Source organism: Strongylocentrotus purpuratus, unplaced genomic scaffold, assembly GCF_000002235.5.
Source record: "Strongylocentrotus purpuratus isolate Spur 01 unplaced genomic scaffold, Spur_5.0 spur5_scaffold_5, whole genome shotgun sequence".
Classification (NCBI taxonomy): domain Eukaryota; kingdom Metazoa; phylum Echinodermata; class Echinoidea; order Camarodonta; family Strongylocentrotidae; genus Strongylocentrotus; species Strongylocentrotus purpuratus.
The window spans coordinates 35,471,215-35,497,000 of NW_022145611.1; the positions used below are offsets into that span (position 1 = coordinate 35,471,215).

Genomic DNA, 25,786 nt, shown 5'->3' on the forward strand with positions numbered 1-25,786 from the left:
TTATAAATAGTAAGGCCTCCCTTCTAAATTCCCAAATTCTTCTGCACAAACCTCATTGAATAATACAACCTCGTTGAGAGAATTGTCTCAAGCAGTATCTACTAGGCAAGCTCACAAACTGAGATCTCCTGACTATGGAACGTCCTATCAAAAGCATGAACCTAATACTGTCAAAAGTCACATCTTTTATCAAATATTCTGCTCCCAAATCATTAGTGATGCAATATCTTTATTCATTGCACTATATATAGGCAAACATTGTATTAACAAATATCCATATAATTTGTCTAGACTATTCTTTTAAAAAAGAAACTCTAATTGTATAGTAATCATTTACCTGTGAACTTTCTATTCCAATTCATTATCATTGTTGGCAACAAGGCAGGTGGATTGTGGTATTCGTTTGACAGGTGGATATGGTTTTAGGGACAGTACAGGGGTATTAAGAGGGAAGGTGAGTCATTTGAGGTGTACATTGATATTTATAAATACAGCAAGGAGGAGATTGACAGGAAAAGACTGCAAAGGTCTTCTGGATTAGGTGAGGATGGAAGACGCACAGGGAGAAAATTTCCTGCGGGACGGGGTATAGAAGGGGTAGGTGTATAAATAAATAGAGAGAGAGAGAGAGAGAAAGAGAGAAAGAGAGAGAGAGAGAGAGAGAGAGAGAGAGAGAGAGAGAGGGAAGGAGGGAGGGGGAGGGGAGTCATCATATCTTCCACCTCGAGATACCAAAGTAATACTTTTGTCTTTCAGCTTCAATGCTATATATGAAAATGTTTTAAGGAATGAAGAAATAAATATCTATCAAGTAAGGGTGGAAAAGCAAAACAAAATGAAACTAAAGATACAATATGTAGACATTTGCAGGAGATTTATCCCTGAATAAGATCAAAACATCAGAAGGTGGTCAAGAGAGCTCCAATACTGGATGACACACAAGAGCTGATTATCATACATCTCACTGTGATTCACACATTCCTGAGGCCTCAAACAGGTGTATCCATCTCACAGTGTACATGTAGGAAGGTACTGGCTCGTCTTGTATGCAGTCATCACCAACTATGTCCTCTCCATCTTTAAATGGCAGTATACTACCAAATAGTACCCATGGCTCTAGAAGGTCTGTAAATCTGTCTAATTTCTATTATATCCCTTATCAATGGCCCTTGGGAGAATAGTACTAGTTGATGTTCCTTCGATTGCGAATAGTTTCAGCTAGATCCTCAATTGTCATTTTATATTTGTATACTATTTCCCATGTATTTAAAGTATCTGAACTCTGAACATCACTTAATGTCACAAAGCTTTATCAAGTGCCCCAGCCATATATGTTAATAAGTTTTGTTTCTTTTAATGATATTCATTCTTCATTATGTCTGTATCTTCATGGTCTTGTATCAAACATAACTGCCCATAATCTGTTCTACTTTTGTTTATAAAAATTAACAAAATATGCTAAAATATCAATCTTTAAGAAATTATCTCATAGCACATTTCATTTTTTTTAATACCCTGAGGATGCAAGTGTCTCTGAGATCATTATTCCCTATCTCTTTTATTTCATTTTGGTTCATCTATAAAGGATAAATGACTAGTCTCTAGTTCAAGAAACAATAAAGAAATCACTGGAAACAAAGAAAATGACCTGGATGAAAGTCTAGGGGAGTTAGACGATTCTGTCCACAATTTAAAGTATCACGGTGTCAGATACACACAATGAACAGTAAACATAAAAGATAAAACCCCTTTATCTATGATTCATATTCTCCTTTTACATAATTCCTATTTTCATTATTGGGAATGTTCAATGAGAGTATGATGATGGTCTCCTACCCCCTTCATGTGTTGGTTTGGTACTGTTCAAATAATAAAACGGGTTGGCTTAACCACTCATCTCTACACAAACAAAATTGGATCTTGTCTCAAATTACTAGCTCATAAGAAACGCCTAAATGAGATTGGTGGGGCCCTGACAGGGAAGGAACCCTCATCTGAAGCATTGACTTGCCTTGAGGCTCTGAGGCAGGCAAGTCTGCTGTGGTTGTACAGACTATCTTCTTTAGATATGAAGTAATTTGATGGAATTAAAATATAGGACATGGTCCTGTGTCTTAATTAGAATTTGGCACATACATGTCTCTCATAGTGTTTTTCTTTTGTGATGTCTTAATTTATTACAGCATTTACAAGTAGGGCCAATGTTGTGAAATCAGATTTAGTTGATTGCTATGATTTTAGAAATACATGTAAGTTGGCTTATGGAAAAAATCATAATGACGGATAATGAACGTAATTCAGGTGGTAAACTATGTTTTCATGAATGTTTCATCCAAAACAGGGCTCTTTTGAATGTAATAATATATATTCTACTACTCAGTCATGATCAGAATGTATCATACATAGACTACATCAATATCAATCTATCTCATTTTGCTTGCCAGGTTCTAGGAAATACACATTTATGATTTACTAAAAGAAATAATCAAAGCAGATCTAAAAAGAAATATCAAGAACTATATTAATAGGGAAAAAATGCCCCCCAATAAAAAAAAAAGAAGATTGCCCTAAGATCAACACTTAAACAAAATTACAGAAGTCCATTTTCACAGAACTGGATTATGGGATTCATCTCCACACCAATGACCCCATTTCCATTAGAAGAAACCCATCCATTAGAGGGGGGAAAAAACCCTTACTAATGGAACTACTTAACGAAAAGGTCTCTGAAATACGATAAACCACTTTTACCATCAAATGATCTATTTTCTGTACTGCTTTTTGTTATCACTTTGCTTCATCCTTATGGTAATGCGCGTTTGTCCTATAAAAATAGAAACTTGCTCTTCAAAATGTCTTTGATACACAATGCTGATCTGTTTTCGAAATCAAGTCATAAGTATGCAAAACTACAAAGCAAAATTGCATTGCTTTCCACTTCAGACACAAGTATATTGCCTCTATAGTATACAATGGAAAGAATCGTCCCCCAATATCTAGAGAGAAGTGTTTTCATGTGAGGGAGATTATGTTGCTATTTCCATCTGAGTATTTACAACATCAAGTCTTAAATAGCATGCTCATATGACGTCTACAAAATGAGAGACACATTATGAATGATATCACATCTCAAAAGATATATGGAGAGATACGTAGGATGCATGGTATGATGCATGCAAGGATCAAACACAACATTTATATGCCAGTTCTAAATCTCCTGGTTTTATACGAGCGAGAGGAAGGAGGCGATTTCAGGAGCTCAGACAACAAACTAGAAGGGCTTTAATGTAGTTTGCTGATTCATGTACCAGATTGACCAAATTCATGATTCAAAAGAAGACAAAGCAGAGCTGGTATAGAACAAATATGTTTCAATGTTGACGAGATGGAAGTTATCCATAGCAATAAAAACCAAAAGAGCACACCAATGAGATGAATTCAACATGTCTGTACCCCCCGCCCCCCCCCCCCCCCACCAACACACACTCCTGGTACAGGCAGACAATATACTAGATAAGGGAGATGAAAGGGGGAGTGTGATTGAGAAGTGGGATGTATTATACTGGCGTACAGATGCACAGACAGAGGGAATAACATGTGAGTCATAAATGCAATACTTTCCATTAGTGAAATGGTCTCATGTAGACAGGTAGGAAGGAAAAGGAGGAAAGTGGCTGAAATTCATTGCCAGATTCTACACACAGATGTTGTGTATTTAGATGATACTAAAATTCTTAACATGCAACGTGTCCATAGAATACTCTTTATATTTGTGACTTACACTTCTTTCTTTGGGGATGGAGAAATAACATTCCAACCAGAAAATAGATATTTCAAAACCTGCTCAATTCATAGAATAGTTAATTATTTATATTCTGATTATATATTTGAATGCTTTACAAAATCTAGTGATGCATTTCATCACTGCTCTACATAACTCCTAACTAGCCTTATCCAAAGTATAACGAACCATGATAATACTGCACACAGAACCAGATACCCTTACAGAAACTCATGTTGTTCTCGTTGGTAATTGAATAATTCCCTGACATTAAATTATAAATCAATCTTCAAGGAATTCTAGACATTATGCCACAAGGGCTCCCCCTATTATCAATAATTTCTCTCCTGCTATAATGACATCAACCATCGAGGCACTACACGGGAGAGGATCGCTTTGGACTTTTTATCCTTTCGCTCTGGAGTATGTCTAATGTGGTAATATAATTATTTAAATCAAAATTAAAATTCTAGGCTAGAAAGAGTATTACAATTTGCAGGATGGATATCTAAAAATAAACATATGCCAATCAGAAATTACTAATTTACAGAGCAAGCAATGTAAGCATTAGAGATGATGCAACAGTGCATTCACCACAATAACATTGTAAATGATTCAATATTGTCTCATTTCACCCTTGAAATCAATTAAAAATTAATTACCAACCAGTATACCAGTGAATACTATTTGCAACTGTTGGTTTATCCCTCTCTGAATTCTAATGAGAGAATATCCTACCTTGACTAGTATACTGAACTATATTGTGAATATGAAATAACAATTATCTAAATATATATAGAGGCCATATCTGTTATTAGATTTATGTAGAATGCATACATGTAGGCCTATCCATTAATTACTTGTGTACAAAGCACCCCTTAAAACCCATCAGCCCCTCTCAAATAGAATTAATTCATTATACGAGTCAGACTAAGATGTACTTGATGTGTGAAGGTTTAGGGGAGGGAACATATCATTATGCAGAGCTCAGGGACCCATCTCATCAGAGTATGTTTTTAATGTGTTGGTAGAGAAGCCTGAGGTGCAAACCAGTCAGCTCAGACAGCATAGTCTACTAGCCAAGACTTCAATGTGAGCTCAGGATCATGGTATGTGTTGGTAGTGAACAAACCAGTAAGCTCAGACAACATAGTCTATCTGCACAAACTTCATTGTAATATCTATAAGACTGTAGGGCTAATAAAATTGAAATTGTTTTCAAATTGTTCGGAGTATAACTACAGAATCAGTTCTCCATTTTTTATAATCACAGTGCACATTTTACCCTCCCTTTTAGTTCCTAAAAGGATGCAATCTTTGTGTCCCTTTTTGTATTTCAGGAGCACTTATTCAGTTCTTGTGAGCTCTTTGGGAAATTTCCAAAGCTTAAAAACTTGGCCAATGCAATTTATGTTTTTAATGGATATTTGGTTATCGATGTAATGTTAGGTAATAGATTTTGCCTAAATAAAAGGTGAGCTGAATAATTCCTGGTCTTGCAACACAGTTGACCTTTTTCTCCCAATGGTATCTCAATTATACATATCTTACTGCTACTATCATTTTGTGAATGATAAGGCTCATCTTGACTATCCTCTTTAATATCTTCTTACAATAATAAAGTAGGACTTTATTTGTGAATGTAAAGTGCATGCCTAGTGGAATCCTGGCGCACTTGCACGGCCCTGTTTGATAGCCGGTTATATTATTGGAATAGATTGGGGGACACTCCTTGAATACTGCATGAGATGGGGGAGATAGTTACTACCGGTATGTGCATAAACATCAAACAGCTAAGGGATCGAGAGACTGACATGTGAGGGTACATGAGCAGGGTGGAAATCGACATGTCGCGTATAACTAATGTGCTATGGCAAATGGAAGTGACTTATGTATCTGATTAATGCACCTACACATACTAGGTGTGACAAACAACAACCATCACTCAATGCCTTGGATTGTTAGTTACTTAAAGTATGCTTCTGAATAGTACTTCTGAAACATAAATAGCAGGTTTAAACTATGGTAATACAATACCAAGGTTTATGATTTGCTTGGGAGTATTTGTTAGAGAATACGTTCGGAACTGGACCAAAATAAAATACTTTGAATTTGTCAAATCAAAAGTGCACAGTTCTGAATTTTTAGTTTGAACAGACAACTCTCTTTGTTTGATGAAAAAATACAGCTCTAAATTTTCCCTCACTAACTTCACAAAAATGATTTGTTACTGACCATTTCAACCATGTGTACATTCAAGATTTAATACAAATTTTGTGTGGATGTATTTATGGTATCCCGACTGGATTTATGCTATATCTTGCATCTAAATCATATATTTAGCCTCTCACAACTCCACCACTCTAAAATGATCATTTCACAAAAAGCCAGAATGTTTTCAAAATCTTTGCCTCAGTCACAGCCCTACTGATGTGATATGCATGTCAAATGCTGTTCATAGCTCTCTTTAAAAGTAATTAGATCTTGGATGATCAGACACCCTTTACAACGACCATTCATCATGACTGTTTGTGTATGAGTGAGTTCTAAGAGGATAGGAGGGTGATGGTGAATGCCCAGTCATGTCGAAGAACATGAAGGAATGCTTATCCTCAACTAGGAGGGGCATCGCTAGACCATTCTGAATGGGAGAAGGTCCATTAGACCACACTTGCTAACCCATGAGCTGACAATTTCTAATAAGCAAAAAATGGAGACAGAGAATAAAAGGGTCCTGAGCCATAATTTCAAACTAACTGACAAACCGAATTGTTAATTGCTAATATAAATTTGTTAATGAGGGTGGGCAAGATGTCACACCCCCTCTTGTAATGCCTCTGTTGATTAGGATATAAAAGGAAGAGGTAAGGGGTAAAGAAAAGAATATTAGGATGATAAGGGGCAAAGGGGAATGAGAATGGTGTGTAGACGGGAGGAGAGGAGAGGAGAGGAGAGACTGAGAGACCGAGAGAGTGTGAGGAGATACGGAGGCAGATTAACATGATGGTCAAGCAATATGGCAGTCGAAACAAACATCATTTTAAAATAGTATAGGCCCTAAATCTTGAGGCAGAACAGGGCAAGTATCACCTGTTAACTTAATTGATCTAAATTTGTATCAATGAGCTTTGAGCAGATGGTATTATCCCCTTCATTTTCCTCTTTTCAAAACTACGAACAAATCATTGATGGTTTATTTTTATCCATCCAAACTGCATTTCATGGATTATGAATCTCTTTTTGCCAGCATACGTGCCCATTGCTCATTCCAGAACAACATTTACGTCAAGAGATTTCAGCTAAGTTTGAAATATATCCTCCATATTGGATTTTGTTTCAGTCCATTCATCATCAGATTTCAGCTGTCCCAAAGTTTTAAGGTCATCCGGTGTAGTGGTTGGAACATACCTTTTATGTAATAATGGATGTTCTTTACATGAGATTAGGCAGGCTAATGATAGAACTGCACATATTTAACATTTAGGAGGTAATGATTTAAATGTTGTGAACTGCAAGATGTCCAATATAAGCAAATGACAAGTGAATTATTTCTTATGAAAATTAAATCTGTTTATATGGCTATAAACATTATAAACGTGTTTTTGTGCATTAGCCATACAATTTTGAAATAAAACAGAAAAGGGGATATTTATCTTTTAATTCTAATATTGTTCAACATTTTGCTTGTTCAAGGACTAAGGTAAATGTGTAAAATAGTTTTATATACACTTAAATAACATGTACTGTCATCTCTTTAGATTTAATCATTTTTATGAATTTATAAATAATTAGAATACTAATTACCTAAATATGAATGCCTTTACAAAAATCAATTATTTTTGGAAAAAAACAGAGTGAACATAGTATCATGAAGTACATGTAGTATCATGAACAGCAAATAATCTCTATTCTCAAGTCAAGAATACAACTTGTTGCTTATAAATTAGGGCAATATTACATGTACATTTAGTTTGATTAATGGCATCCGCATTTAGATCACAAATGCTTTCTAATGGAACCAGAAAAAACGGCCTGGAATAACATATAAAACATGATACTTAATCATGTTGATAATCACAATCCACTTCTAACATATATCCCAACATAATAGAGAAAAAAAATACCATCTAGGGAAGAAAAGACGTCAAAGAAACCATATCTTTGAATTCTATACTTAGAATTAGATTTCTTTATGATATTCCTTTTTGAGCAAACACCATAAAAAGCGCATCCTTATCTGTTCGTTAAAAGCCCCTCCATCCATAGATGATCTAATTTATCAACAGTGAGAGTTATGAGACACACTGCGTCTGGAAAATAATCTTAATTTAATGCTTCTGGGAGCAAGATATTTTTAGATTATCTAGGTTTCATGCCACTACAGACAGAAGCAAATGTATCATTGAAAACCCAAGTTTCCCTGGATGTGCATGTCACCTCCTGATAACAATTTTTTTATCCAGGGAGGGTAGTTATTATATGACATGATCTATCGCAAGATTTGGTATAAACACACACAACAACAAAATCATGAGCATAAAACTCTTGCTGTTATCCACTAAACTCTTGGGAACAGGTATTGAATATCAATACCTATCCATACCTTCATTTTGGAAGATTGCTGATATATTTTTTATAATGTGCACTTTATCCCATGTAATATTTAAGAAAATGGTTGGAAAGTAATTTCTGATCTAAAATAGACCACACCAAGTTCTTGTTAATTTATAATTTTGTATGCACTAGTATATCTTTTGGGTATGTGAAAAACGGAAGTTTGCACATCCAAAATGCTATTTAAAAATTAACTTTCACCTTTCTAGACTACTTATACTCTTTTCACACTGGTTTTGCTTAACCCCGTACTTTGCTTAGCCCCGTACTATCCTTTACCCCGGACTATTTTTTTGGCTTTTCACACTCGCTGTTTTTAGTCCCGTACTAGCGCCTATTCCGGAATAAGAAAATTCCCGCTGTTCTCACTGCATTTCGTTAACCCCGGATATCATGTATGTTATGATTGGACATACTTCGCATCTGGCCAGCTGCGATACGCTCCATTGCGTAGTACCGGACTATTTTTCGTTTCTGTTCTCATTCATTTGCTTAGCACCGCAATTGCGGGGTTAGCAGGAGTTAGCACCACAATTGCGGAGTTAGCCCTGCTATTTTGCAGGGTTAGTTAACCCCGTACTATAGGTGGGGTTAGCCAACTTTAGCCCACTTTGGTAAAAACCAGTCTGAACAGAAAGTGGAATAGGCTTAACCCCGTACTATAGGTGGGGCTAAGACCCCCCTTAACCCCACCTATAGTACGGGGTTAAGCAAAATATTGCCAGTGTGAAAACAGTAAAAGCATATTTCACAAACTTTTAAACAACATTTCTGATCATGAATTTCCATGGCAACACTTTCTTTATATAATCATGAATGGCATAATGAGATAAGACACAGCATGAGAGAGAGCAAGAAAATGACAATAAAGAGAGAAAAAGGGACTTAAAAAAAATGACACAAATAAATAATTTTTGTATTCTCTGAATGCACATCAATCATGTAATGCACTATTCCATCTTTGCATTGTTTGTCTCGCTGTAATTAAAGTTAAAAATTTATGGGTGTAATTTCATCCTGGTCAAGTTTGACCTAAGGCTATGATATCACACCAAATTGAAAAAAAAAAATAATTGCAAATCTTCAGTTGCAAACTTAAAAATGGCCTCTTGGGTATTCCAGCCAGTAGGCGTTATTTGGAAGAGTGATAAACAACAAATTTTTCCCCTGAGTAATGATCTAAATCATCTAGTCTTACAAAGATCTAACATCTATATGCCGTGCCAATCATGCACAGAAATAACTCCTATAATTGTGTTTCAATATTTTCTTGTCATAAGAACATGGGGTGATTAACGTTTTCATTTATTTATTTGAATATAAGAAAATATTTTTCCCCTTTTATTTGTTTTGCAATAACATGAGAGTGTACAAAAAGCCTCAAGTGCCTTTCAATACATGTACATAGTATTTTGTCTGCTGACAGAGTTTACACTCATCTGGCTAACAGCAGATAATAAGCTTGCTCTATAGACGGTTACTGTCAGAAGGATTCAATGTACAGTCGCAAGTTAACAGAATGTGAAGAAAAGAAATTGACAATAATTTCAAACATGTTGTAATTTTCATAGCCTAGGTTAATTGTCGCAAGAAAAACACCTGACAAAAAGGTTGTCTCTGTCCTTCCAAAAATATTGGCTTACGCAGGATAAGTTAATTCCCATTGTACCACTGATGTATTGTGTATGGTAGACAGGTAGACACATGATTAATGAGTTGCGACGATGGTTTAACCGAACATTCATGTGATATGAAGATGAACAATAAACCATGAGATGCATACATCTAGGGGCTGATTAATGGGTGTGGATTTAGTGGCAGATACATATCTTAACAACCCATTATGAACCTATACTTAGAACTGTAATCCAGCAGAAATAAGTGCAAAGGATGATACTAACTAACTGAATAAATACATTATCCTTTGAGAAAAGGAAAAGACAAAAGAATAAATGTTCAACACTAACACTTATTAAATAAATAAAGCGAGATACATATATTCCTACTACTGTCATTTTGTTGCTGTTGCTGTGTTGCTGCAGCTACTCCTATTGCTACTGTAAACCCTTTACCTATGGGAACCAGGGAGTTCATGTATTAAGCCTATGGGAATACAATTATTAAGTAGAGAACATGCAAAGCACTTATGCTGATAGCTCATTACCCTACATTTGATACATTGATAAATGTGAAACATTAAAGTAATGATACCCAAATTTAGAAGGCTACAATTTGTGAAAGGCTGCCGATATCAAACTGATTAGAATAAAAGAGGCCTGTACTTTGAAGAGAAGAGAAGGTTTAATTATATCAACAACGGCATGAAAGACCTTCACGCAGCTGGGTTTACACCTCTTAGAATGCAGATGTGTAGAGCAATCAACAACTCCTACTAAAGCTCATTAATGTCAAGCACCTGAGCATACCAGCACCACCTATCCCTTCCCTCACTCTCTCGTACGGAAACATCAACTCAAATAAGAAATGTTGTTCCCTTATTTTTTTTTACTGCATGAAATAAAATTGAGTAGGAAGAGAATACATGTATGCATGTAACTACTGGTATGTATTACCCTAGGATATCAATGGTATACAGTAATGTCATAATACAGGGCTCCACACTAACGCTGGTCTATTTTCCTGGATGTCTAGAGTTAAATGCTGGGGGCCTTGAGCAACAGGCCCTTGTTCCCATTGGAAAGCTTTAGATCGGGGGCCAAGAGCCCTGTTTAATAAAAAGTTGTGATAGATCGAAAGTGAAAGAAAGTCCTTAAATCAATCGTAGACTTAGAAACTCATCTCTGAACTACACAGTTGCGAGTGATTTCACATCGAGATTGATGGTGTATTAATCACAACTGCTCATGAGATGGGACCCTGGAGTAAATTTGTGAGCACAGGACTCATAAGAAGACCAAATTTTTAATGAATTTAACAGGATACCAGAGAAATTATTCTATATGATCAAGGAGATGAAGCAACTCTTGATATTGAAGCGGTTGAGATGGATACCAGGGATGTGTGCCTGAGGTTGTGCCAGGGACCATGCAGGAGGGATGTCTCCTAGGAGCTAACCCATACCAGCAGACCAATCAAACCATGTCAATATAGATGGATCAAATGACCTAGAAACATCACCTGCCTGGGAATCATCCTACAGGGGTTCATATCCTGACCCATCTAGTAAATTATTGTATACAGAGAGTGTTTTACAATTCAAATCATTTTGAGATATAAGTACTAACTAGATAACTATTATAATATATTAGAGTATGCTTGGCTTGACACACTGTTATTGATAAAATAGGCAAAATAGAAAGAGAGAGATGGAGAGAGGAAGTAAGAGAGGGGAGGGAGGGAGAGAGAATGAGAGGGGTGAGAGAGAGGAGATGAAGGAAGAGAGAGAGAGAGAGAGAAGGAAGAGAGAGAGAGAGGGATAGAGGAAGAGAGAAAGAGAGGGAGAGAGGGAGGGAAGGAGGTAGAGGGACGGAGGGAGGGAAAGGTTGGAAAAGACAGGCCGATAGGTGGGAGAGAGAGAGAACTCTTGTAAACAACATATTATTAAATAATGCTCTATCGGTGGCCAGAAATAGAGCTTTGATCTAATTTAGGGATCTGGAGTCTGGTCTACCTGGTCTGATTTAAGAGCATTTGGATACATTACCAGGCAGGGTAATGGGTGATTAGTACATGTAGTCACATGGAGGCGTTCAATATGATTTCTTGTAAACACATTTATTACTCTGTAAAAAACAGCACTAGCTTGTTTGGTAGTTTAGAATCCCTACATGATTTCTCAGGATATAAGAGGAATAATTTACAGTCAAACCTAGGAAATGAATCTGTCGATAAAAACCCAATTCTTGCATCCCCTCAGTAGCATTTCCTTCTTCTACTTGTATTAAAGGAAACACATGTACACATATTGAGACTAACTGCCCCCCCCCCAAATACCACTTTTCTTGTTCCTTTAGAATGGATGGCCTTCAAAAAAAGATTCCAGTATTAATATTTGATTTTTTTTTCTTCATTTGTATTCACTGCAAAGAAAAATCAAAAAAGTTAAAGCACAGTAAAATCATCCTGAGCTCTCAGCCCGATGAAGGAAGATGAGAGAGTTGGACAGTGCTATAATTTGAGGGTGGAGACGTATACTTCAGTTATATCTAATGGCAAAATGCACTTCACGAGTCACTGCACACGGCATAAAGATACATGTCGTTTATTTTCTTTAGAAGAGGGACACTTTCAGGGGTAAATCCTACAAATAAACAAGAAACAAACCTCACGAACATCTCTCTCCTTTCCACTAGTTGGAATTGAGCTCACCCGCATTAAATTTGTAACGGCCTTGTATCACTGATAGAAGTAACGGCTTTATTGCAGATGGGCAGCAAAGTCATCTTTCTCAGGACTATAAAACCTAATTAATGAGAGTCAGACTTCTTGACTCAGTAGCTAATATGGGATTGGAATGAAATCAGACACCTTGATCCAAATGTCATACATATCTTAGTACTGAGTGGAATATTGTTTGCTGCTAAACCTGACAATAGAGAGATCAAAAGAGCACCACAAAGTTGGAAGTGTGGATCATATTACTTTAAAATATATGTACTAGTTTTTAAATTATAATTGAGGGAAGAGTGTGTTGCAAGGAAAAATAATCCTCAAATGAGATGAATACAGCATATCTAATCATGAACTGATAAATAAGTAATTTTCTTTTTCTCTCCCACATATATTGTTCCATCTCATGCACTCTGGCTCTCTCGACCACAAACTCATATACATACATGTATTTTAGTAATTTAAATTGGGAGATTAAAAACAGGTAAGGTGATGTTAGTGGTGGTGGTGGTGGTGGTGGTGGTGGTGGTGGTGGTGGTGGTGGTGGTGGTGGTGGTGGTGGTGGTGGTGGTGGTGGTGGTGGCGGCGGTGGTGGGTGGTGGTGGTGGTGGAGGTGATGGTAGTGGTGGTGGTGGAGGTAGTGGTTGTGGTTACAGTGGTAGTGGTAGTACTGGTGATGTGCTGGTGATGAAATGGATTGGGGAGTGAAAAAGTGTGAAACCTACCCTGGGCAACTCTCTAGATAGCGACTGGTTGTCATAGACGGATTAATTAAAGCATGGGGGAGGGGAGGGGAGGGGAGGGGAGGGGAGGGGAGGGGAGGGGAGAAGGGAGAGGGGAGAAAGAAGGGAGAGAGGAGAGGGATAGGTATGGCTGAAACCTACCCTGGGCAACTTTAATTTATTCATAGCTACTGGCTGTCATGGAGCTACCATGTAAATCCTTGGAGCTTGGGGAGGGGGGGGGGGGGAGGGGAATGGAGAGGGGAATGGAGAGGGGGGGGGGGAGAGGAGCAAGATATGTGTGCATGAAACCTACCCTGGGCAACTTTACTCTCTTCATAGCTACTGGTTGTCATAGACCTATTCCTCAAAGCTTGAAGCTCCCTTGATATGTTGGACAGTCTGTCCTCTTCTATGACCTCATCTGGCGTTGTATCTGTCGACTGAAAAACAGACGAAATACCGTTAGGGTTATATTCTTACAAACATCCTTGCAATGCAGAATAAAGGTTAGTAAAAAGTAGGAGATTGTTTCTGTTATTCATATTATCTATATATTATATTATATACATAATCAGACTATTGTATACAGCATAAAATGTACATGTACCCTTATGTAAACCCTTTGCAACAAACAGAGGGAATAATCAAAAGTTCTAAAGTTAATACTTAAAATACCTTCCCTGCTAATTTTCCTTCTTTGACTCACCTGGAACATTTCATCAAGTTCTTCAATTACTTCATCTGCAGTGACCACGGGCGTGTCCATGTCATCGACGTCGTGATGAGATCGAGAGGAGAGGATCATGGAATGCAGGTCCAAACTCTGAAGAAGCTCTTCATCTTCAGAGAGTTCAAGGTCAAGGTCATCAGTACGAGGCTGCATGTCAAAATAAGAAAACAAAAATCATCATTTATTTGACATCTTTGTCAACAACTTCAGGTCTACTTCTTGTAAATAATTTTTTCAGAAGTTGGGTTTTTCAATGCAAAAGTCTGATGAAAGTCACAAGTTAATATTATCATCATACCTCTGCAATTGATATTTTTAGTGTCAAAATTATAAATTATCTGTTAAGAGCCATAATGGCATTATCTTGCATTCTTAAGCACAAACTTAACATCATTCTATCTCTCAGCACATGGAGTGGTAAATTCAACAGTTTGTTTAATGCTAAATACATTTAATGATAATACAAGCTTCATATCTTCTTTAGATCTATGCCACTATAGGGAATATCCCTTCACTCCAAACGCCTTTCTCCAAATGTCAAGTGCTTTGAAACTGCCTAAAAACATTTCAAATGTTTATAATTTAAAAGTAAGGTGGAAAAAAAAAAGGTTCTAGAGGCAGCGAAGGCACCTACGCATACCTTTTATAGTGTGTGTTATGAGATATGTTTGTTTTTAGGTGCTTTAATGCATCATGTATCGATGAGGCTCTCTGATCTGTATCTATCTCAACCTACATGTACTGTACCTATGAATACAACATGTGGGTTTATAAAAAGTCATGGTCACTCTTGCTTAATAGAGGGAAGTAGTGGCTTAGAATACGATAGAGCTATGGAACATTAAAAGCTCTTAGATCAAACATTTCTTACATAAATGTAGCATATAATCATTTCTTGATGCTTCATGGATAAAGTGGTCGGATTAATAAAAGATGGATAAAAATGGAAAATTACATAGCATTGAAATTACTTTTGGACAATCATTTATTTTACATTTTTCTTCATGTCTATGTACATATACAATACATGTAGAATTAGAACTTCATATGTACTACTACAGTACATGAATGCAAATACATTTTAGTTGTATTAGGCAGAGTCAAGCTATCTTTTCATACAAGACCAGTGATGTATCTCAAATGAATTTCATTCTGACATGTTTGATTCCAGAAGCAATCAGCATTAATGCATGCCCCCTCATTGCTATGCAGACACAGAATCCTAAGGGCAGACTCAACTTATTGGAGCAACACGCGCAGGGCAGGGCATATAAAACCCCACATCCTCTGCAAACATGCCAGGGCCGCTGCTGTGTGACGAGGGAGCACAATGTGGGTACACAACCCACATGCATAAAATCTTACATCACATTCATCCATATAAATCATTCTCTTATTTGTACAAGAAGGCTGGGATAAATCAAAACCATCCTCTTCTGCTTTGACTTCAATTACCCAAGCGACATCGATCTCTCAAAGCTAGTCACATTAAAGTAGGCCTACATGTACATGATTTTTCCAAGGAAGCAGGAATACAGTCAAAAACATGTCCATAAATCTTTTATTGAACTATGGAAAATTGCCTTCAGAAATTTGTGGTATACAGGCTTTTGCTGTCTTATCTTAGGCTGTTTTTCAAACTTTGCAAGTAGGCAGCTTAAAATATTTTGCCTGTTTGGAGCCAGAAGGGCGTTTGTTTGACCTAATATATTAAAAAATTACATTCTGAGTTGTGGAAACTGTCCGAAAAATGGCTTCTTTACTGTATCTTTTGAATCCTGTAAATGCGTCATCATGTAGTTTTACACTACTAACAAACACCAATCAAATATACTATTGCATCAAGCAAAAGAAGACTCTAATACTGTTTTCACACTGGCAATATTTTGCTTGACCCCGTACTATAGGTGGGGTTAAGGGGGTCTTAGCCCCACATATAGTACGGGGTTAAGCCTATTCCACTTTCTGTTCAGACTGGTTTTTACCAAAGTGGGCTAAAGTTGGCTAACCCCACCTATAGTACGGGGTTAACTAACCCTGCAAAATAGCAGGGCTAACTCCGCAATTGTGGTGCTAACTCCTGCTAACCCGCAATTGCGGTGCTAAGCAAATGAATGAGAACAGAAAAGAAAAATAGTCCGGTACTACGCAACGGAGCGTATCGCAGCTGGCCAGATGCGAAGTATGTCCAATCATAACATACACGATATCCGGGGTTAACGAAATGCAGTGAGAACAGCGGGAATTTTCTTATTCCGGAATAGGCGCTAGTACGGGACTAAAAACAGCGTGTGTGAAAAGCCAAAAAAATAGTCCGGGGTTAAGGATAGTACGGGGCTAAGCAAAGTACGGGTTAAGCAAAACCAGTGTGAAAAGAGTAATAGTGTAAGTGTCCTTCACTATCATACTCCAATTATCTAAATGCAAATTTCATGGTCACATCCATTATATGCCACTCATTTACACTGAATAGACTCAATTCAAAACATTTGCTCAATCGAAAACCACAAGTCGCAAAATGTAGCCTTCAATATATCCAAACAGCCTTTCTCAAGCATACACACATGATCATATATACCTCACTGACACTCATGATACCAAGATCACTCACATATTCTTAACAAATCCAGGAACTTTTCATTTCAAACTACACTCACACTTGTCACTCCAACACCATTTCAATATTCTTTAAAAGTCTAAGAAATCTGATATCTTGGGCAAATATGTGAAAAAAAAGGTGTGAAAATTGGAGAGCTTCAGGGCAGTAGAAGTGCAATCACATGTTCCCATCCAACTCAACACTCCGGGGGAAAGGTACACACTTTCTCCACTTTCTTCAATCTCACACATTTTCAGTGAGAAATGCCATGGTTCACAGCTCTTCTACACACCCTAGGGTGTACAATACCAAGATTCCTAGAAGAAAAAAAAGGTATCTGCAAGATTGGAATGGTGGATATTCTGTGTCAGAATTCAATCGAAAAAGGGCTATGTTTAGCAAAGAACTACATGCACTCCACAAAAACCTACAAAATTGTCAATTTATTTTCACCAGGCGTTTCACTATCAGTTACAAGCGGTTCAGTTTTCTCAAATCTTTGCCAGCATGATGTGCATTCACTCATTCGAAAATGAATAATTGTAAGGCTATTGTTTTGTCTGCTGAAAGCCAGAAGGGCATTAACTCATTTACTTTTTACATAGCGGTAATGCATTTCTGGCTCTAAAAGGAAACTTTGATCAACTTTTCTTCATCAAACTGGCTACACTGGATTAAATGGTTTTTAATTGCCCCATATCAATTTATACAACTCTATTAAACATTTATTTTTATTTCTTTATTCATTTATATCAAAGAAATGAAATGGATATAAACATTAAAATGTCAGAGTACACAAATAGCTCCAATAGGCATTGATCAGAGACAGGCCTAAGTGTGCAGCATTTGATAAACATCAACAAAATATTGCATTAACCCACAAAAACAGAGTTAAATTTTTATTATTCATTATATTGCCGATAAACACAGCCTCTCTCAGACTCTGTGGCACCAAGACACAGTTAAAGGGAAGGTTGAGTTTTGGCAAAGGTGAAACATATTTTGTGAGCTTTATCATTATTTTTTGTATCAAAAATTTTACAGCAGCAGCGTCAAATAAAAGTGATTGTTCTTGAAATACCCTCATTCAAATCTTGCATAAGAATAGTTCATAAATAAATCTGTTCACAAAATTTGATGTCATATGCATCTGTATTCCTGGAAACACATATCTCTGTCCAGTGTTCTCACCGAGTCTGATTGTGTATTTCCTATCACTTGGTATTTTTAAAATCTCTCAATATGCAATTATAATTCTCATCAACCTTTCCAAATATCTTCTAAAATGTTTCTTTCAAAATGCAACTGAACTACATGTACCAACACTCCAACTTCTCTTTAAAAGCCAGGAATGAGAAAGTCAAGCACACTGCAGCATTTCAAATGTTTGATGCGACTTATAAATCAGCAGACATACAGTCAAGACAGACAGCAAACAATGCCTTGAGAAGCCAGGCAATCAATCTTTTAAAGTGGGCTTTTATGGTTAATACAATTATCTGATTCATGCCATGGTGAATATTTTTGAGATTGCTTTGTTTTCATACTATCCTGCAAGTTCATTTAATAAAAAGAACTTGCCATCTGCTCAGAGACAGAGGGGCACAGCAACTGTCTTATGTAAGTATTAAGAGTAAAGCCCTTCTGGCTCTCAATAGGTAGTGTATGATTAAAAATGGGGAAATCATTTCATCAAAATAATAAGGGAGAGGCATTCATCTGCTCAAAGCCAGAAGAGCATTTGTGAATATCATTTAGCGCACAGTTCATGCCCTTTTGGATGTCAACTGAGTTTAAGGTTGATAGATAGAAACATACCGGTACATATCATCTGGTGAGAGCCCTAAGGGTGTTAAATCTGATCTTTTACCATGGTTAAATGCCCTTCTGGCTCTTAACAAACGATGTCCAAGTTTTCTGTATTTCTGAATCTACTCACCCTCTTTTCTACAAGTCTGAGAGTAGGCATGTGCTTCCGTCTTGTGTGTGAGTTCTGCCAGTCTAGTGGCATGACCTGTCCTAGCTGATCCGTTACTTGCTTCCATAATCTGAGAAAGAGAGGAGGGAAAAAATAGATGAAAACAAATTAATATCTAGAAATACACAAATTCAAATGAAATTCACATAAGTATGGAAAGATTACACAACTTTATTACTATTAAAAAACAGTGAACATGTGAAAGAAATGTACTTCCAATAAGATGACAGCCTACATGTTTATCTGCACTTGACAACTATGTCTTGCTATAAGCTTTCATCATACCTACAGTACATTTTTCACACATGGTCAATTTTTTTTTTTTTTTTTTTTTTACCTCAAACTAGTTCAAGTGTCCATTTTCTCCATTATAAAGTTCATAACAGCCTCTAAATTTTCTGTCCAATTTTCAGTCATTTAAAAAGAAATTAAAAACATTGGAATGCTCTTCATTAATCCAATGATTTCAAGATTTGTTAAATTTGTCTTTGCTGATCAAGAACAAGCATGAAAGAGGTACAACAATGGGTCTCCGCTGAAGCATGAGGAACCTCTAGAGGTAGGATGTCAAATGCCTTCAGGCCATTCAACATTCAGAGATTACAGGTAAATGCGATATAAAATGATGAGCTGTACTTTTCGACCCCATTGAGAAAACACATGTTTATTCATGTCAGTCTCTAATACCTGATGACCTTTTACCAGCCGTTTGGGACCGATAAACTTCTATGTGATTATGTATCATACATTTTTGATAAAACTGGGAAAGAGAATGCACACCCAGTTGTACATTTAAAAATATACACTCTTTGTAGTAAATGTTCCATATTTAAAAAGGAAAGGAAAGCACTGAAATAAAAATATTTCACAAGGGATAGTAGTCAGCAAAGTCAGGATACTATTCTATGAATTAGCTTTCCATCTCGTAGACTTTCATCTTAACATCTTCTTCCTTCTTCTTTTAAAATGACGAGAGATTGTGTTTTTCGTCATCAGCATCATTATCTTCATCATCATAATCATTATCACCATCACCATCATCATCATCACCATCATCATTACCAGTACAACCACAAATGTCAACACTTTCAACATCCTCCTCCTCCTCCTCCTCCTCCTCCTCATCTTCATTACTAACTTGTTGGTCGCTTCTTGGGTTAAGCAGGTGTTTGGCTGGAGCGTAATGAAATCAGATTTTGCTGTTGAATGATGTGGTTTTTCACTGTAGCACAAAGATTTTGATAATCTTCTGGTTATTAAAAATGGCTTGCGTGGTTAAGAACATTGTTCAGATAATGATCATTAGTTTTTTAATGACATACATTTGTATGCACAATCAAACCACAGCACGTCATTGTTACAAATATGTATATTTCCATACTCTCACATCCAATATTTATCTAAATCTTTATTTTTATAATCAATTCATTTACAAAGTCACCTCAGACTACCAAGAGACTGTTTTGGGGAGTCCTAATATCTCAACTCAGTTCAGTCTGCATGCCACAACGCGAATATGTGATATGACTATACTAATACCATGAATTATTCAATTGTACTGGTATACACCTTCCTTTCCCAGGGGACAACACTAGCAGGATGATATTCAGAATATGACAATGGCCATCAGAATCCATCACCACTAAGCATCCGAGGATGTGGAAGGACCCCCTATAGCTCATTACCGATTAATGTTCCTCCAAGATTAGGAAGGACTCTACAGGGACTGCATGCTGGGAAGAGTTAAGACCCCATCAACGGATTTCAAGATCAACATCAGTGCTTTATAGCCTACTGCTCTACTTTGCCTGACATTTACAGGGTAAAATGCCTCCAAGGCATCTAGGCATTCTGTGAAAGCTGCTCTCAATAGGAAACCAAGAGTATTTGTCACTAAAATAAAAAAAAAGAACACCAAGTCACCATTGATAAAAAATGGATGAGAAATACAAAAATAGAAAAGATGTGAAGCACGTATAAAGGAGAGAGAGAGAGATGACAAAAATATATAATGAGAGAGTCTATCACTGCAGTTTTTATGGATTTGACATTCCAAATAATTATTAAAATCATATTACCATATTAAAAGCATTTACTACTGCATCTCTCTTTAATGTCACCAATATGCATTATCTCTCATTACTTTTCAGAGATAGAGGGGTGTCAAATATATAAAATTATATTTGATTTAATGCCCTTCTAGCTCTGAGAGGACTACTGTAACTACAACAACCAGGCCTACATCTACAATAATTGTTAGCAGTTCCAACATGCATCTCAGGACAGTAGATTACACAGAAATCAGCAGCTACTGACTTTGTTTGTCCGCAACCCCACACACATATAGCGAATGTATAACTTTTTCACAGCATCTCAATGCAATCTGTATATATAAGAGGAAAATAAATCATGTTAAATCAATCAGGGTATCTGATTATCAATAAATTCATAATTTTTTATGATTTATTCCTAGAATTTATTCTATAAAATAATTTAAAGGCAGGATTCATACAGGCAGCAGATAGAGTTTGTTACTGGTTAACACACACAGAAACTCAAGATTGGAAAGTGAGAGAAGAAGAAGAAGTCCTCGCGTAATCGGAATGACCGCAGCCGTTGCATTAACAAAGATAACAGCGAGGAGTACACACACAGTGCCCCTAGACATTCTTTCCATTTATTGATTTTTACACTATGAGGGTCAGCGCTGATACAGAACACCGTATCCAGGCCTATGGCATCACCACTTGTAATAATGTAATTTATGCAAGATCCCACCCCTCTCACTCTCTCTCTACTGTCAATTTTCCGTTGGTGTCCCTACATGTACACATATCTACATACAGGTTTTTTTTCTTTATTCTTCTATTTTCTGTCTTTTTATTTTTAACCATGCACACGTGAGCATGTAGGCCTAAATCTTTGGCAATACTCCTCATAATGCTTTATGCCCTCCTCTAATTTCTTCCTTCTTTTCTGAAAGTTCATTGGCTAATAGATTTATCTATGGGCCTACCCATCTATCATCCCTCTCATATCCCCCCTCCCCCCTCTCTTTCTCATTCTCTCTCTCTTAGTCTCTTTTCTTCTTACTCGCACAGATACAGAACCACCATAAATGAAATTAACACCGTTTCCAGAAAAATCTGAAAAATCTAGTTCACCCTTTCTCTCTTTTCTAGGTTAATCTAATTTGAACCTGTATTTCTCTCTATCCCATTACAAATTCTATTTCAAGTGATAATAACCATGAAGATTAGAACTACATCAGGGTGAAAAAAGTATATCATTCATTCAAAGATTCTCCCTAAAGAAAAAAAAAGGAGAAGACTACATTAAATTCATTTATTAATGGTGCAAAAAATAGATCTGAATCATTGCCTCCCTAACTGCACATGCGAAGAAACTAGTTTTAATATTAGTGACAAATAGAATTAAGAATTTGGGCATAGTAAAAAATAAAAAAGACGTGACATATGTGATTTTGTTTATATCTGTGCAAATATACTTAGCTATGCAATTAAAATGCCCACATCAAATACATTTGTGTATTGGTGATAAACACTAGATTTTTGTTCTTTTCATTCATCTCCTCTTCATTCTCTTGTCTCAAACATATACCTGTACACTGGAGTGTAGGCTCATGAAGGGTCTTATAACATATGTTCCGACAACAATTACTCTGTGGTCAATTTCTTACACTACCGAATTCCTAACTTCATATCCTAGACTCAGCACTATACCAAAATCCTAACGCTAACCCTAAATCTAACCTAAATGTAACATCTAATCACATCCCTAACTCTAACTATATTCTTGATGAAATGAACCCCAAGATCAAATGTCACCATAGCACATTCGGATCACCTCATAAAGAGGTCGTGATAATCATGAGCAGTGTGGGAGGAGGGAGGTAAGTGTGCTAATGGCAATCTCAGGTTGGTTGATAAGTACAGTGCATTAGCTACGTGACTCTCTCAACTTGTCTCGGCTCAGTCTTTCCAACCAGTAGCAAGGTTTTCATCTGGTTTCACTCTGCTCTGTAGAAGCCTTGTGTACATAGTAACTACCTCCTCAACACTTTCTACTATTCCATTACACCCTGTGTGAGAGTGGTTATCAATGACATAGACAGAGTTAGCAGATACATGTACTCTGTAATTGAATTTTCCTTGTAAGAAAAACGTAAGCAGTATGTCAAAAAGAAGGAAAAAAAAGGGGAAGAAATCTTCCAAGCAAAAAGTGCCAGGGTCATAGAAACATAATAAGTTATCTGCTGACATTCTAATGGACATTAAGTGAAAGACACAAGTTCAAATCTTTCTGGCTCACAGCTGATACCTCAGACATGAGAATGATGCTACAACAAAAATGCATTACCCCCAACTTTAGGTCAAGTTTTCAGGAACTTACAAGTTATGCCATGTAATTTATTTGATTGATTGATTGATTGATTGATTGGATAAAGGCATAAATCTGCATAAGAACTCTGAAAAGGGGCGAGTGAGCTCCATAAGAGTGAACAAGTAACAATTGGTTTTAGAGTTGGCTTGGAGTATGTATGGTCAGTCTGAATTAAGTACAAAAATGAACAATTTTTTTTCTCAAAACAATTCAGGATATAAGAACAAGTGTCTAAATAAGAAATTATCTACGTTAGAGAAAGGGGATGTGTGCTTTAAGCATGCCTACATGCTACCCAAGGTTACAGATGGAGCATGTAATACGGAAAAGCATCTCAAGTTGTGTGTTCTGCACAATTTGAGACAGAATCCATTAGACGGAGATCATTCAAGAAGATTACATTTACAGGTGGATTACATAGCCACATGTGAAAATGACAAGACCATGTGATCAATGAACAGCCAAAATGCTGATGTGAGCAAAGAGTTAGCAGAGAGAGGCAGAAAACATTGCTACTAATCTGAATGAAAATGTTGTCCGTGAGTGAAAATCTATGCATCAATTAAATATTGTATTACTTGGAAATACACTTTTGGAACTTGATGCAGTTATAGATACAGTAATGTTCTCCAATGGGATTTCAATTTCGACTAGGAAATCGCAAATTCCCTCCTGGAATATTTGCTTGACTCCTCTGCAAATCACATTCTGGATTTAAATAGGCCTACATGTACGTCTCTTCTCTCTTTCTCTAATATATTTTCTCTAAAATATCAATAGTCAAAGCATAATTAAAATGAGCAGAGAGAGAAATTTTGAAGGAGAAAAACAATATCAATGCCAAATGGTTCATGTCAAGCTAATGAACAATATCCACAGCTCGTAACTAAACATTTGAAGTGTATTTCAGTACACAGTGACTCACTATGCAGTGTAACATATGCTCCATAGGTATTGGTTTCCTAGCCAATTAATATTACACAACACCAGTTATTCTCCACTGGTCTTCAATGCATTCTGTATTCTGGAACTATCAGCAGTAGATGTAGAAAGAGTGAAAATATGTCATGGTTAAAATAAACATTTGTTAGGGATAAATATTTCACTATACATCATGACTCACAATAGAGTGTGACACACGTTCTGGTGATATAAATACATTTCAAAGCTTGTTCTGTGCAAGGTGCTGAGTATTCTTAAAGGTTCTTTAGAAATGCATTCAATGCAAATCCTTCATCAGCAGTATATGTAGAAAGACTGAAATCATTGTTGTGTCATTTCTGATTCTTTACTGTCTCAGTTAAAAATGTGCACACATACAGAAACTACAATAGTAATCTATGTATGAATCAAGATGATATAAATAAAATTGACTTGAACTAATCTACTCCAATCAACAGTTGTAAATGTTTTCCCTTTGCTGCACAAATTTATATTATATTCACAATCCTTAATCAGACATGTCAGTCTAGGTTTGTCATATTATTATCATTAGATGATGTTGAACAAGATCAGATAGTTTTACATGGTGTTAAATTTATGAAGCTAAAGAAATTGGAAGTGACATAAGTTAGGCAATCATGATAATTTAAAGCTGAACAGAGTGACTGTCATATTTCCCTTTAACCAGTTGCATATATTGTACATTTTAAGCTAAACAGATTAACCCTTATGTGAATCAGTGCTTTTAAGTATAAATGCATGAAGCATGATGGTTTGGAATATACATAAACCATTTCTAAAGTGATGTATAAAGCAAAGACTTTTGAGACAAAAATAAATTGCAGACGGCAGATTCCTTAATTTTACATACTCATCCATTTTCATAATTGCTACACATAAGGGAACAAAAACAATGAGTAGAATGGTACATGAACAACTATAAATGTATGCACTAGTATGATTGTAAAATCAAATAATATGAATGCCACAAGATCTACATGTACATGTAGACCTCATAGTAGCCTACCTCATCGTGCCTTACAAATTATATATATTCAAAATATTGCTAATTGACATCATCTTATAGCACGGGCTTACTGTATATTTTCATGTCAATGTTCAAAAGGTGTAGACTAGAGAATGCATACTTTGCATAGAAAAAAGTAAATTATCAATAATTGAAAAATAAGATTCAACCAGATGTGTATTGGATGTTGTAATCGCATACCACTCTAATTTCATGGACAATTTCCTAGGTCTGGATTCAGCATCGGATCTGACGTACATGTACTAATGCATGACAGACAGCTGAAGGTGGGATGAAAGTACAAGCCACCCTCAAAGCTGGCTTTCATATTATTAACGAGATACTGTAGATCATGTATAAACCAAGGTCAATTTTGTTTTTGGTTACAGGTTGTATGGGAATTCTAGCGAATGTCAACACATTATGCAGGTAAGCTGATGCTTGCCTAGGGATAGATGCTCATTTTCTCATGCATAATTAAATTTCTTCTGACAATGTATTTTAAGGCTCACAAACTTGGATGAATGTATAAAGCTACATTTATACTGCGCTACAGAGATGATAACATCAACCTGTATGTTGTACCAGTATACAGAGTTCATATTCTTCATTGTTCATGTGAAGTCTTTTTTCTAA

The 25,786-nt window shown here is 36.4% G+C and overlaps 1 protein-coding gene across 1 annotated transcript in view; it reads right to left on the bottom strand.

The window, feature by feature from the left end:
* LOC756224 (fasciculation and elongation protein zeta-2) overlaps positions 1-25,786 on the bottom strand; it is a 55,843-nt gene that overhangs the window by 13,201 nt on the left and 16,856 nt on the right. The window contains exons 2-4 of the mRNA XM_011685007.2: positions 18,739-18,847; positions 14,177-14,347; positions 13,784-13,910 (exon numbers count right to left, since the gene is read on the bottom strand). Coding sequence (XP_011683309.2) covers positions 13,784-13,910; positions 14,177-14,347; positions 18,739-18,847 — 407 coding nt within the window. The remainder of the gene's footprint in view (positions 1-13,783; positions 13,911-14,176; positions 14,348-18,738; positions 18,848-25,786) is intronic.